At 40.7% G+C, this 15592-nt stretch overlaps 2 protein-coding genes across 2 annotated transcripts; one reads left to right on the forward strand and one right to left on the reverse strand.

The window, feature by feature from the left end:
- The first annotated feature begins 1166 nt into the window (after positions 1-1166).
- Positions 1167-5757, forward strand: nubp2 (nucleotide binding protein 2 (MinD homolog, E. coli)). The gene is made up of 7 exons (XM_005935529.3): positions 1167-1294; positions 1724-1839; positions 2704-2902; positions 3177-3331; positions 3574-3684; positions 3890-3959; positions 4388-5757. Exons 1-7 carry the CDS (start codon positions 1279-1281, stop codon positions 4525-4527), a joined length of 807 nt encoding a protein of 268 aa, XP_005935591.1. The 5' UTR covers positions 1167-1278; the 3' UTR covers positions 4528-5757.
- On the reverse strand, positions 4886-12874 carry LOC102312756 (V-type proton ATPase 16 kDa proteolipid subunit). Its single transcript, XM_005935530.1, has 3 exons — positions 12559-12874; positions 7822-8005; positions 4886-6347 (listed from the first exon to the last, which is right to left on the reverse strand). Exons 1-3 carry the CDS (start codon positions 12632-12634, stop codon positions 6140-6142), a joined length of 468 nt encoding a protein of 155 aa, XP_005935592.1. The 5' UTR covers positions 12635-12874; the 3' UTR covers positions 4886-6139.
- Positions 12875-15592: the final 2718 nt, after the last annotated feature.

The following is a 15592-nucleotide window of genomic DNA, read 5'->3' on the forward strand; positions in this document are numbered from 1 at the left end:
AATAAGTTGGCATGAACGCCAAAATCACCTCAAATTTCTACAGGTGTGCAATTGAGAGCTTGCTGACGAGCTGCATTACAGTTTGGTACAGAAGCTGCTCTGCCAGCAGCCGTAAATCACTACAGAGGGTGGTGAAGGCAGCAGAGCACATCACTGGCATGAGGCTTCCTGTCATTCAGGACATTTGTCTTCACCGTAAAGCACACAGCATCATCAAGGAGCACAGCCACCCAGCACATAAGCTCTTCTCCTTATTACCATCTGGCAGACGTTACAGGAGTCTGTCTGCTTTACAAGTACTCTGTTTAATCTGCGCTGGTCACTCCACTTTATTGATATTTATATATATTTTTTAAAAGTGCAATACTGTAACAACTGCCACAAAAGAAAACCTTCTGTACTGTTCAGTCTGTACTGCTGCTCATTCCTGCCACTGTGCAATATCCCATCTGCCCCCCCGCCCCCCGTCACATTCCTATTTAAGATTTTTCCCCACACTGTATGTCTACAAAAAACAAAGAAAAAAAGGCTGAAAATGTGTGCACGTCTAATTCAGGCGAAGTTTTGTGTTTTAAATGGAAACCCGAATTGTGAAAACACATCTTCAATACGATACATTTAAGAAAAAGAGAGAACGCTAAAGAGGAAAATCAAATCCATGGGCATGGGTGTTGTGCGTCACTCCGAAATTTCTCTAAAATGGGCTTGCCACTCCTCTCGTAATAGTCTTATAACCCCAAAAACTATAAACCATATTCATCCGTCCCAACAAGTTGCTCTGTGATTTTTGTGTGTGTTCCCAGTCAACAGCAACGTTAATAAAAGCATTTTTTCCTGCTTTTCTCCAAAAAGCGTTTACACAGAAGTAAAATGTCTGTGAAGGTTCTCAGTCATCCAGGTCATCGTAGTCAAAGGAGCTTGCAAGCTCCTTTGACAGAAGTAAAGTATTTTAAACACGACATTTAATTAAAACTGTTGCTTTCTGGTCAGATAACAGTCTCAACCAATGATAAAAAATTGGCGTGGTAGGACTCTAGATTTCGACCCAGATTAAAATAATGATCACCATTATTATGCAGTGAAGGGCGAGTTTACTCTGTGTTTTTGAACGTTTGCTTCGCTCTTGAATGCAGCGCACTACCCTTCAGAAACCTATTGGTTGTGTTTAAAGAAAGGCGGGACTTGGATGTAGGATGTATTGTATGATTGGATAGGTGCTGCGTGACTATATCGGAAGTTGATCCCTCATGTTCTGTGCGCATATTTGATATCCAAAATATGGAAGAAATTAATGGTAAGTCGAAGTTACCGGCGAACAAAAGTATTCGCAGATACCTGCAGTTTTTAATTATCATATATTTTGTGTATTGTCATGCTAGGAGACGGTAGTTGACGGTTAATTTAGCCAAATAACTACCAGAAGCTAACTGACCGTTTCAGATTATGTTTGACTGTCGTTTGCTAAGGTTTAACCACCGTGTCGTTCAATACTCAGTAAAAGGCCTTCATCGCCTTAGAAAAGTAAAGTTTGTAATAAACATGTATAATTATATAGTTACTGTGCACTGTAACGACAGTAACTTGATGCTGAACTTGTGAACTGGGCTCGTGCCCTCCCCACTATCTAAAACCTGTTTCCAGATTAGGTAGAGTGTCTCATAGCTTGTTTAAATTTAAACTAATAAAGCCTTAATTCATTAGTTTTTTCTGCTTTTTAAATCAGATGGAAACTTGGGCCAGGTCCGACACGTTGTGTTGGTTCTGTCAGGGAAAGGAGGAGTGGGAAAGAGCACCATCACCACAGAGCTGGCGCTGGCCCTGAAGCATGCTGGGAAGAAGGTGAGCTTAGTTCATGTCAAGATATGCCACCATGTAGGGCTGTGCGATATGACCAAAATCTCATATCCCGATATAAGACATCTATCGTCCCGATAACGATATAAATCACAAAAATGTAACATTTTCTGTAAATTCTGTGAATCTCGGGCAGCTCCATCTTGCGGGAAGTGTTTCCAGCTGCGCGTCATGTAGCTGGAGTCTAGTGTTTTAACTGATGCATGAAACTATACATTTTTAAACACAAGTTGTAACAGCCACCGTTTTCTTTGTGAGTGTTTATTACACAGCGTGCTGCGGGGAAAAGCCTGTTCTAACGTTTGAGTCTAAGGTTTATTTTTTTAGCACCTGGCGGCTCTTTTTTACTTCTCATCCGTAAATAATCTGCTCTTTCACGTGATTCAGTTTATTTTGAAAAGTCTCAACAGGATCTTGAGCTTTATTGTGAAAGGTTTATGTGGAAGATAAACAAGCGGACACGCGATGGTGTTACCGTCATTGTTGCTAACCACAACGCATAAAAACAGGGGCTTGTCTGTCCATAGGGTGGTTATATTAAATATAAGAGAAAGAGAGAACTTTAATATAGCCACTACAGTGACCATCAAAACATGAAAAAATACTGCGTAAACAGTTTATTTTGTGACACCACGAAACAAAGGATAGCGTAAAATGAAACGACAGACGTTTTTATATCGTCATCCGATATCGTTATATCGAACAGCCCTACCACCATGCTGTTATATTACAACACATTATAATGCTTAATTGGATTCATTATTTTTTTTTAATGGAGAAATCACCCATCTATGCCTGACTATGTTCATACAAATGGGAAGCTCATTCAGGAACTTCTGGTTTAATCAGGTTGGCATCCTCGACGTTGACCTCTGTGGGCCAAGCATTCCTCGTATGCTGAGTATGGGCCGGCCCGACGTGCACCAGTGTGACTCGGGTTGGGTGCCGGTATACACTGACACCCAGAAGAGCTTGGCCCTTATGTCTATTGGCTTTCTATTGGAGGACCCAGATGAAGCTGTGGTGTGGAGGGGTCCCAAGAAAACAGGTATCTGCTAGACTACTAATCTGAAAGGCTTGAACTGTACAAGACCTGTGAAGGTGCTCTTCAAGACATCCTTTGAGGTCTTGAAGAGCACCACAAACAAGCACCCTGTGCTTCCCAAGAATCTCCAACCCTGTGTGCATTCACAGTACTAAGTTTAAGTAATTGTGCAATGTGACTGTTTGCGTCACCAGCCCAGTGTTTGAAGACTTTGCTGTTGAGCTCAAGTTTGTTCTACCATTCATCCTATCCATGTCTGCATGTGCTTTACCCACAGCTTTGATTGGTCAGTTTGTGTCAGATGTAGCTTGGGGAGAGCTGGATGTGCTGCTGGTGGACACACCACCCGGGACATCAGATGAGCATTTGGCCGTACTGGAAAACCTTAAGAAGCACAGAGTGGATGGAGCCATTTTGGTCACCACCCCTCAGGTACATATCAGAATGAGGCAAGAAAAAACACACGTTTTGTATAGTAAGGTAAATAAGAACACTGGCCATCACTGCACCTCTCTTGTGTAGTATTTTCTGCAAAGACCAAAATATGTTGTCATATATTCCTTTTATTGGGGTCATTATTACAGACAGAACTGCTGGACCACCTAATGCATGCTAATAAAAACACTCTTTTATGAATGACACTCAAAGTAAGTTGGTCATGTATTTTCTTACAGGCAGTATCTACAGGTGATGTGAGAAGAGAGATCACCTTCTGCAAGAAGACAGGTGTACGGATCCTGGGGATCGTAGAAAACATGAGTGGATTTGTTTGTCCACACTGCTCTGTGAGTGAGCCTTTATGCTGCTGTTTATTTGTTCTACTGAAATATACAACTTATCAGACACTGTGCTCCTTTTAATATGTCCTCAGTTATTTACTCACCAAACTATGTTTATTTAGCACTCTTTTAGTCTTATCTCCGTTTTTTGGTTCTCCATTTAGAATAACCTGATTTTATTTTAATCATTATCTTTTTCGTTTTTCTTAAGGAGTGCAGCAATGTATTCTCAAAGGGTGGTGGTGAAGAGTTGGCCAAAATGACTGGGTCTGTGTTTCTAGGTGAGTCACAGCAGTGAATTACTTGTAATGCTAGCATGGAGCCACAAGGTGTCTCAGTACACTAGCAGGAAGTGTCACTCCTGACCAACCAGTCATGATTCTGGGGGTTTTCCATCACTTCCATGCTGCTTAAAGTCTATGCAGACACTTTGTTCAAAAGAATGATGCATAACTGATCAGTAGGTGTCACTCAGATGAATAGATAATTCAATAATTTCTCCTGACTGCGTAACCACTTTGTGTGAAAATCAATAATGCAGCTAGATCAGCTCACCAGTGGCATTGAGTCACCAGCTTTAGCCAGCACACAAAACTATAGCACATTTCATCAATGACTAATTTGAGTTGCACTACTAACAGAGGATGCTGGGATGTGTATTAAGAGTTAACTTCATGTGGGATCAGTCATATCTTTTCACTCATTTCAGGTTGTGTGCCATTGGATCCTCTTCTCAGCGCCAGTATAGAGGAGGGCAGAGACTTCACACAGTCATTTCCTGACAGTGCCACCTTCAGTGCCATTAGCAGTATTTCTCAGACTTTGCTCAACAGCCTACAAACTGACTGAGACAGATTTTGCATAGTTGTGCTGTGAAAACTACATGAGAAGTGTTGACTTCCTTTGTTTAGTTCCAGCCTTATGTAACCATTTACTGATCATGCTGGTAGTGTCCGTTATCTCTGCTGCACAGCAGACTTTGTGCACATGTCTGCTGAAGCTGCACTTGTTGTGGTTTTAAGATTGTCGGCTCTGAGCGCGGAACAAAACAAAGAGATAACTACTGTTAACAACTCAGCTGACCTTTCTTTGTATGTTGGTCTGTAATACGATGGTAAGCTGTGCTGCCCAAGAGAGGCTTTAAACGACAATAAAATATGGAGTACTGAAAACGCTACAGTCTGTGTGTTTGGACGCAAGTCAAATCTAAGTTGGAATCTTCTTTAATTCAATTGTGAAAACATTCACGTCGACACATCAGGATAAATTCAATACCAGTGACAATACAGGTTTGTCGATTGGTGCTTCGGTAAAATGCGTCAGCAGCAGTGCCATTTTCAGAAAACAAGACTCCAGATCAAATTGGTCAAGTCCATGTAGGAAACTAGGTCGAATTTTGCATACTAATCTCCCTGTTACATCCTACAACACATCTCCCAAACACCATTTAACCCTCATTTTTTGCAATGATATTATTTAAATCTGATATCATAAGTCTTGATCTGGATCATAATCTTCTGAAACCAGCCTGTGCTTCAGGTTCATATTCCAACAGCAACAAAACACTAAAACCCATGCAGGATTCTTACGGCTGGAATGTGGAAGAGATGTAGTACATCCACGGATGAGGGGAGGAGAAGGGGGCAGGTGAATAAGATGGAGAGGAGATGAAATGTGGAAATTACACTTGTGAGACCCCAACACAGGGCACACACACTTTTAATGCAAACAGCAGTACTACAGGAAAAACACTGAAGTTTGAGAATGTTCGCAATGATTAGAATACAGCTACACATAAAACTCCCACTCCACCAGCAACATACTAAAGGCAATCTTAATTATTAAACCAAGAATTACGTCCAGAGGAATTCCAACCACTTATCACGATTAACCCACAGTGCATTAAATCTATCTATATAGATATTTATATGTCTATATATTTATATATGTATATATCCTGGGGAATTAAGAGACTTTTGCTGCATTAAACAGTTCAAAGAACAATTTCTTATAAATAAAATCAGTGGAAAAAGAAAAAAAAAAAATTTTTTTTAGTCCATACACATTTCTTTTTACAAATAGATCCTCAAGATTAATGCAGAAACTGTGTCAACTCCCAGGCTGATATGGGAGGAGAGGGAAAAAAAGAAAAGCTGTACGGCCCTTTGGTCAGCTCTCTAAGACCAGAGGCCAAGCTGGCCTCAAAGCCTGAAATAAGTGGAGGGAGAAAAGGAATCTTCATCATACAGTTGTTTTTAAACACACGCACACACCCACACACAAGACAGACAAATCACTACATTGCGCATTTACAAGTTGACTATCAAATTGGGACGACTGTACACATTGTTGAGATAAGACCATATTTATGGAGCCATTTTAATTTATTTTTACCCCTCCTGCATCACTTCTTTCATCTTGCGTGCCAAAATCCCCCGCCCAAACCCGTTCCTCTCTCTTTTTAACCTTTTGTGGAGAGGATGAGAGCAACAATGAGCCCATAGAGACCCAAGACCTCAGCAAAAATCAAAATGAGGATCATGCCCACGAAAAGCCTTGGCTGCTGAGCTGTGCCCCTCACGCCCGCGTCGCCGACAATGCCGATCGCAAAACCTGCTGCCAGCCCGCTGAGGCCCACACTCAGCCCAGCTCCGAGTTGGAGGAAACTCCTGCACAGAGAGAGACACAGACAGTGGTCAGCACAAAGATGTTGCTTTAACCTTTGAAGTTGACACAAATCAGAGCATCTTCAAGACTAATGTGACTAATCACAGCCTGTCCTTCGATACAAGTCTAGTGACCCGAAAAGCTGATATTTCTTTTACAAGCTGTAACCAATGCAACATTTTATTCAATCACCAACATGTTCATTTGATTCTTCCCCCCAGTTACTGAGTCATACTGTTGAATCTCAGTTCAACAGTATGACTCATTCCCCATTTTTTCAATTAACAGACTTTCCTTATAGCAAGGGACTCGATAGCCCAGGCAAACACTCAGAGCAGCTAAAAGTCTGATGATACTGAGTAAAAGTCATTCTGAAATTTAAAAACAAAAACAAAAAGTAGATCATGTGGTGTTCATCTCCAGATCATTACACCTTTCCATTGTGTAGTAACAAAAACAAACAAACAAAAAAAAACCAAAAAAACAAATCATGTGCGTTACTCAGTGAAGTGCGTAAAAAAAACCCACAACACTTTTACTTCTTTTAAAAAAAAAGCAGTTTCAATAGCTTATTACTTTTTCTGGTAAAGCTCCCTGTATATGGCCATACTGCACACTGCCCATACTGTCAGGCATTACACTGAATAAATGAATTAAGGTAGAAATCAAGGATGTTTGGAACAAATATTTCTTAATATTTATAATAAATATGGAGTGTGAATAATTGTCCGTCTTGATCAGTTATCCCCGCAACAGATTGGCGACCGTGAAACAGGTTGCTACGGAAAAATGTGATATCCGACCTGCCAGCGAATGACTGCTGGCTGGTGATAGGTAAAACAGGCTTACAGTGCTGGACTGAAAACTTGCTTGTGATTGATTTGGTTGCTAGCAGGTTGTCGTGGTTGCCCAAGGTTCAGATGGAAGAGGCTGACTTCTCTCCAAACCAACTACTTTCCAAGTGGTAGTAAGGCTGAAAAGTTTGAAAGAAACCAAAAACGTCTGCACTTGTTCAAGTTTTACCACCACTTGGCTCCTGGTTGGCAACTGTTTGCAGAGAAGTCTGAGTTGTTCATGAAATTATTGGAAAATGCAGCAACCAAAGCAATCATAAGGTGGTTTTTGGTGCAAATGGCCTTTTTCACCTAGTGCCTGCCAGCAATTGCTTACCAACTGATTGAGATTTTATATATTTTTATACATACATCTCGTCTTTATACTTGTGTGACTTGGCCTTAGATAATGAGGGACTTGACACTCTTGATTTTCAGCAGGAATTTTCTTTGCCCATCCCAGAACTCATTATTTTGAGCGAGATTGAGAGAACTTCCTTTAATGATTGAATATTCCAAATTAGAGTACACACAATGAAATCCAAATTGTCTAAAAGCAGAACTGGACGGTCAGTCTTTCCGAAAGAAAAAGAAAAATTGCAAATTGTGCATCTATAGAAAATAATTTGTCAGGCGAACTCACTTGTAAAGAGACTGCTTCTCTGCAGTGTTGTTGGCAATCAGCACTGCTACTACCAGGCCGTAAATGGCTATGATACCCGCCATGACCACAGGGATGATTGACTTCATGATGAGCTCTGGCCTCATCACAGACATGGCAGCAATACCTGTACCGCTCTTGGCTGTGCCATAGGCTGCTCCCAAGGCTGTAAGGAATGACAGAAATGATAACGAGTTAGATAAATAAAAACACAGCAAACTAGAGCACATAAACTACAATGCACAGGTCACAATGGGCTGGTAGACAGATGACTGAACCCAGAAGGCAGAGCTGAATAATGAAGCAGAAGCGAAACAGGAGATGGAGCAACGACACAGCTGTTAGTTTCTGTTCCCTTTAAAAATCCAACATGGCTCTACTTGGGAAATTTTCCCCTTCAAATTGAAACCAATGAAAACATTTTCTACAAATACAGATTTAGACAATTAAATATGTATTCTCATTCAACCAATGTTATTTCAGCATTAGGCTGCAGAGCTGTATATATCACACTCTGAAGAACTTTGGGCTTCAGTACACACACAAAACTGCAGTGTGAATACATATTTATTCACAACCCTGCAACATCTGCTGTGTACCATCTTTAGCCTGTCAGGCTGTAAAGTAATGGGGGACGTAGAGAACAAAAAGCTTCACCAGCGAATTTAGCTCTGCTGATCTGTGACTTACAACGGCACCGTCTGCGTCACACACAATCAAGTCTGACGGCAGGAGCAGAGTAAAAGAAAAATCAATAGTTGCCTGTTTCGAAATTAGAAAAGCATAGTATAAACAAATATAGAAGAAAAGACATCCATTAACAACAAGTCATAATTCTGCCTGACAAAAAAGGTTAATGTGGCTCATTTCTCAATATACAAACAAAAGGCTGAAAGAGGGTCGAGAATCAGAGAGGCTGGTTTGACAAGGTTTCCTCTGTCAAAGGTGTGTGCACATTAATGCAAACCTGTTCATTCACTTCAAAGCAAACAGCTCAAAGCTCTGACCACACACTGCTTACATTCTGTATGGGCCACCATTTTGGCTATAAACACATTCACATTTTTATTGGGAAATTTTCCGTTTTCACAAATTCAACAATATTGCTCAATACAGCCTTTGCACTCAAATTTTGTTACCAAGCTGGCAAATCCCATGTAACAAAATATTTGAGAATACGGAAAGAAAAAAAAAAAAGTGTAAATCTGTAACCTCTCATTTATGAGGCCACTATGATCTTAAGCTGACCTTGTCATATCAGTGGTGTAAAAACCAATGCCCTGACAATGTCATTTTCTTGGCTCTCTGTAGCCAACACGCAGATGATGATTAAATCTGAAAAGTCTCTTGTGAGATCATCCTTGGAGACAGCCTGGTAAACACAGCCCGAGGTGTCCTGCACTGTGTAGAGCCTGGAGAGATGGCTTTCTGGTCAGTTTAAATAAAACTAGCTGCGAGGATATCTGGCAAACAGATCTAGAGACAGACAGGAAGGAGATTCAGGCCAATCCACAAATGTGCACATGGCAGCCAGCCCACGCCCCCCTCACTACTTATATTGATTTAACATCAGACTGATGATATCACTAGAGGTTAAATCACTCCTGCTCATCTACTCAGATGTGTCTTTGTATGACTGGGCATTGTTTTTTGTGAGAATTGCAAGAACCAAAAGAAGTGAGAAAAAGAGTTTTACTTTTCATTTTGACTTTGGAGGTGCCAAACTTTCAGCCGGGGGTGTAAAAGTTTTAAATTAGATGTGACACTGACCGAAGTGCTTCAATATAAAAACTGATTGAGACAGCAGCGATGTTTAAAGCATTTTCCCCAAAAGAAAACTATTATATTGATAAACCAAATGACTACAGGGCAATATGCTAACACACTTCAGCCTTCGTCTATTTAAAAGTTTAGAAAAATTCAGCCGTCCATTATCAGTGAGTGTAATACATTACAGTCAGTAATATAATCCCTTGACTATTCTTTCTTGGTACATTTGGCCTCACTCAAGCGTGACAGGTGAGCGCTGATAAACATTCTTATTCTGTCCTGATGATTAAAAGTTTGATGTGTGGCAGAATGGTTTCTACAGTGGTGTGGAAGAAAAACCTTTGGATTTTAATCCTAATCCCCGCAGCGTAGGTAAAGAGCTTTTCCTCCTTTCCACCCACAGAATATTTTATGTATGGGATGCCCTTATGACGTCTTATTCTGTCAGAGCAGGAGGTGCCTGCAGCTAGAGATGATCTTGCATGCGAAATGCCTACGCAGCAGACAGCCCATCCGTCTGCCATGAATGCAGATAAATGGGGAAGCACTGGTTTTGAGGAAAGAAAAGAAATTCAACATGAAACTGCAATTTCTTCATTCGAAAACCGTTAACCAGTCTTAGAAAACAGGACTTCTAGCTGCAACGTGGAAAGGAAAAGATGCTGGTTGTGAAAACTAAGACTTGCCCTGACCGATATATTGCATCAGAAGCTTGAGGGGGATGTCTAGAACCTATATGTGCCATCACCAATCATCTCTCAACACGGAAGACAGAGAAATAACGCAAATGTTAATTAAAGGTCAAGTAACTAAAAATCACTTTCTAAAAATGATTAGGCAGAAAAAAAAATAAGCTTTGCAGGAAATCGAAAATTTACTGCAGCGCAAGAGAAGCAGTTTTTCAAGCAATGAACATGCATCAACCCCACAATCATTAGGTTTGTCAATCAGGATATAAATCTACATTTTATTTTTATTGGTTCTGCAGAGAGAAAAGGTGCTGTGGTGATTCATGAAGGAGGAGAAACAGAAAGAATGCTGCCACAGGAGAAGTGCTACTTGTCCCACAGATTGTAACACCCTGAGAGTATCACCTGTTCTTAGCTAAAGATCACTAAAACAATTCATTATCACCTGACACCACTGCTGCAACTCACAGCATGTGACAGCAGGACGCCAAGTGCCGTTATTAAAAACCAAGGCATCCACTTATTTCAGCAGATACGTTCAAACATTTTAAAATATTCTATTGTAAGAATCTTTAGCCAACCCCTTAAAGTACGACATGCTGAGAATAAACTTAAATGGCAGCCACTATTTTAGAGCTCATGTACACTGCAGTGATTGATGTCACAGAAGCACAGGCAACAATTCCTGTTAATGAAACCACAGAACAATTAGACTGCTCAAAGCTGAAGCTCGATTCATAAAAAGTCCCCATTTTCATGCAAGCACAAGCCCCCTTTCTTCTCTGCAGTGTCCCACTTGTTACTCTTTCACCATCACAGACTTAAAAATAATAATAAGTATTCTAACATGGGGCTATTACATATAACACATGATTAATCGCTGGGCATTATTACTTATTACTTGCACTCATTATATCATATTTGAATCTGAATTGCTGCAGCTCATGAAATCTCATGATGAGGTCTGAAAATGCCAATTTTTCACAGATCTTGTGATGTCTTGAAAAAAGGTATCAACAAGATAAATATGACAGAGCTCCCTCATGCCTGGAGTTACAACTCTGTAAATTGGTCAATTAGTGGCTTGCAGCATGATTGTAAACTTTGTCAATGTGAAATTATTTTTGAAGTGTGGAAAAACATTACTGCCATTACACCAAATTAAAGGAAGAGAAGTATTAAATTAGGAAATAGTCCATAAAACAATTGTGACCTGTAATAAAAAAAAACAAGCAGGTATCAAAGTTCACTTTTTATATTACTTCCCACTTTCCATCTTAAAGCCCTGAAACCAGTCATGTTGAAACTAGTTAACAATGACTTGATATTTAAAACAATTCCCTGCTGACTTCTTAACTTTAACATCCTGAAGTTAACGTGTAAGAAGATAAATACCCAGATGGCATTTCCGAGTCAGAAGGCTCATCATGTGATAATCATGTGATCTTGTGTCATTCCTTACACCAATAAGGAAGTTAACCAGCTGATCCTGGTTTCCAGTGCTCAGTTGTAAGAAAGAGGTTTTCAACCAACCAGTAATTTCGATAACACGCTACAAACAAAACTCAAACCGTTTATGTAGAGCGAAAAAACTCGAGCTTTACGAGTTTCACTTTCTAAAATTGCGTCCTTTCTTAATACAACTCCTACAACTTATTACTCAACACCCTTGTAGCCTTAATGCAGCAGGGTGGCATTTTAGAGGAAAGTGGCAATCAACCCAACATGCCTAAAAGAAGCACCCTAACAAAAGGCTGTGTTACGAGTGAACCATATTACAACTCAGTCTCATAATACTACTTTATTTGAATAGAGTATTGGCACGATCGTATATGTTCGCATCCCTTCCTCTCTCGTGCCTTTTGCTTTAGACAAAACAGGCTAACGCCAGAGCTAACTTTTGTAGTCGTCATCAGCTAGTCAACTAGCTTTGACTAGTCCTCGCAGTCTCATGATGAAGCGGGAAGGCTAGCTGTGACAATTGTATTCACAAAGAAATACAAACTAAAAATTAGCAAGTTGGGAACACGCCAACAATCACTGGCTGCACCAGCGAAGTCTAAATAAACGACTGCTCGAGATTAGCTTTGCCACGATAGCGGACGGCCCTCACACTTAGCTCGGAAAGAAGTACTATGGCTGAGACCGCCGCGTTGGGACACATGCACACACACACGCAAAAAGGATTAAGCTGCAAAAGAACACTGCACCACTGGTTAAATAATAATTGATATATGAAATATAATCCTTTTATAATTACCGCTGAACACCATCGCCGCAGAGGCACCCATCGCTGAGAAGAACGGGGCGTACTCGGGGCCTTCGTTAGACGACATTCTTTCTCACGTTTTACGGTATAAAAAAAAATAAACTAAATATACAAAATTAATTATATCTGGTGTGTCAAAAAGCGCACTTCACGAAACCTGTCGAAGGCCACGGAATTGAAATGCTGAAGCGACTATACTAAGAAGGAACCTTCTTGTCGCCTAACCTAACAGTGTAAACGAAACAGTCACGACTCCTGCGATAAATACCCGGCGCAGCAGTACAAAATGGCGAAGCGGAAAATATCACCTGACTGGTCGTACGGACAAAACCTATCACTGACAGGGTGAGAGGGGGGCACAGTAAAAAAAAAAGGTTAATGATTTACTGTTCGACACAGACTGTTTACGAAAGAAAATGTACGGGTTTAAAGCGATGTTTTAATGACGTAGTCTGAGCAAAAACAGCGTTTTTGTTCTTTCTTTTCACCTTTTATTTTAAAGGTCACCCCTATTGTGCTTCGCTTTGGTATGCTCCGCTGCAGGCTTTCCCTTTGATATCTACATTTAATTCACCCTTCTGAAGAATGAGGACGAAATGATGGGTGAAAGCAATAGATATCTTATTTATTATTTTCTACACCTTGCACCCGGGCTAGGGCCATTTAGTGGAAGGTGGTTTGCAGTCAGGTGTGATATGCAGCAATGTACCACATAACAGTGGGAGAATCCCCATTTCACTGAGATTAAGAAAGAGGAAGGGGTCATGAGAGCTCGCACCCCGAGTTAGATATGAAGAATGTCTGCATGTGTGACTCAGAGAGAGCTTGTGCAGTCCCCATGCCTCCTCCTCTTCTCCCATCTATTCCTCTTACCCTGCTCACTCTGCATTGCCTAGTCAAGTCAGCACTACATGCAGGCCCCCTCCCCCAGTGCTACTGTAATAGCCTCATGACTCGTGATGCCATTTCTCCACAAGGACCACAGGCCTCCTTCCTTTCGATCACTTTAACTGGCCAGTATCTTAGTAAATCAGGGGTATAAAACAAGAACAGAACATTTGGAGATGGGGATGATGTGTGTGTTTGTGTGTGTGGTGATGCTGATAGCAAAACGGTCACTATGAATGAAATGACTTTCATTTCTGTTTTCTCTTTTTCTGGTCCTTGACTGAACACTCATTGATCCGGGTGGGGGGGTGAAGAGAGAGGTGTGTAGCATTTCAGCTGAGACTGGATTATAGTGTTCATACTCAGAGCCTATTTAATAGCATGTAATGTGATAGTCTACATACCCACTTCATTGATTCCTGTTTGTTTTGAGTAAATGGTAATGACTGTGTTGTAAGGAGAGCATACGCTATAATTTATTGGCTGATCTCTGGAATTACTTTTAAGGAAGGGAAAGAGGGAACTGTGAGAAGTTCTCACAAGGGCATCATGAAAGGCACGTTTGCTACAAAGTGTCAGTGCACACTGTCATCCTTTAGCTTTCAGTGATTCTGCTCAGTTCCACACATGTTATATGTCATAGATAATGTAAAATTTTCCCTTTACATAACAACACTGAGATACCCAGTGTCTAAATTTACATAAGAAACAGAAATCCTCGACATCATTTTAAACACACACACACACCCCAGTACCAGCTCCTGCAATATTCAGTCATTGAATCAGATCAGTACTCGTTGGGACCTCCTCAGCCTGTGTTTTAACCCACCCACTCACTAAGCCAAGTGGCAGGGGTGGCGGTCAAGGAAAAGACCAGTCTCAGTGTACTGTTAAACACTTAAGCATCTTATTCCTCGAGGCTAAGAAGCATGGTTTTTCAAGGAGATGCGCCAGACCAGCATCCAAAGGAGCAGCTAAATATAGCCTTGCATGTGCGATTAGGAGAGTGTGAATCCTGAATGGAGAGCACAGCCTTGGTGAGACAGAGTCAATTCCACTTACTGTAAAAGAAGGAATTACTCCACTCCTTCGCCATTTAAGCTGCTGCATCTCTGCAGATACATTACAGCGAGGCACGCACACACACACACACACACACACTGCAAATCAGTTTGCGCTTTTTTAATTTATATGACTGCACTGACATTGATTGCTTGCACATTGACATGTCAAATAAAATGTCTGATAAATAACCAGGTGTATCAGTTTCCACAGCTGTGAGTTGGTAGGTATGCATGATTCAAATACAGCAGGCTCGGTTTCTCTGTTAGGTTTGATTGAAATGTGGCATGGATTTCTATGAATTGAATTCTGCAGCGCAGCTCACTACCAAGATATATTTATAACTATATCTGACTCATATCTGCTGAATATTTTCCAGTCATGCAGCGTCAGTGTCAGCTTCCACAAAAGAGAGACATGCACAAGACAGCCAAACGAAAATAGACGTGGTGCGTGTGTCTGAGCAATTTACTTGTCATTCTTAGTAGTTTAAAGCTGGAGCTTTACTACAGATTTATATGCAATTTGCAAGAATTTAATTTCTGCTAATTAGGGTGTCAGTTGTGGTTTTAATATCACAGATTTCTCTGTGGGTTTGAGGTGCTTTGAAGGCTTACAACTCCCTCCCAAAAAAACTCAATCCCTATGTGATATGGCTTTCAGTATACACTTGTATAACTTTGCAGTCCCTTTGGGAAAAGGCTAACTGAAAGTAACCGCTGGGAGTACAGAGCAAACACAAGACAATGTGTGGTCAGCTGACCGTAAAGGCATGTGGCACACTTCTGTGAAAATCTGAGAAAATGCAACTCTTGCTTTGCAGGAACAAACGTGACAGATTTGAAAGGATTAGAAAGCTAAATCTTCAAATGTGAACTGTGGATAATGTCAGGAGAATCAGGGTCTGGAGTTCACTTTTCCTCACCGCAGCAGATGGCTCGCTTCAAAATCATTCTCACTAGTAGAAATACTTTTACTTACACCCATTTATTCACTGTGAATTCATTAGTATTACTCTCACACTGAGTTGTTTTAGGGAAATGGATGTTTAAAGCTGTTTTTGGACTGCAGTGTG

The sequence above is a fragment of the Haplochromis burtoni genome, unplaced genomic scaffold (genome assembly GCF_018398535.1).
Source record: "Haplochromis burtoni strain Fernald_Lab_line unplaced genomic scaffold, NCSU_Asbu1 Contig_192, whole genome shotgun sequence".
Taxonomy (NCBI): Eukaryota; Metazoa; Chordata; class Actinopteri; order Cichliformes; family Cichlidae; genus Haplochromis; species Haplochromis burtoni.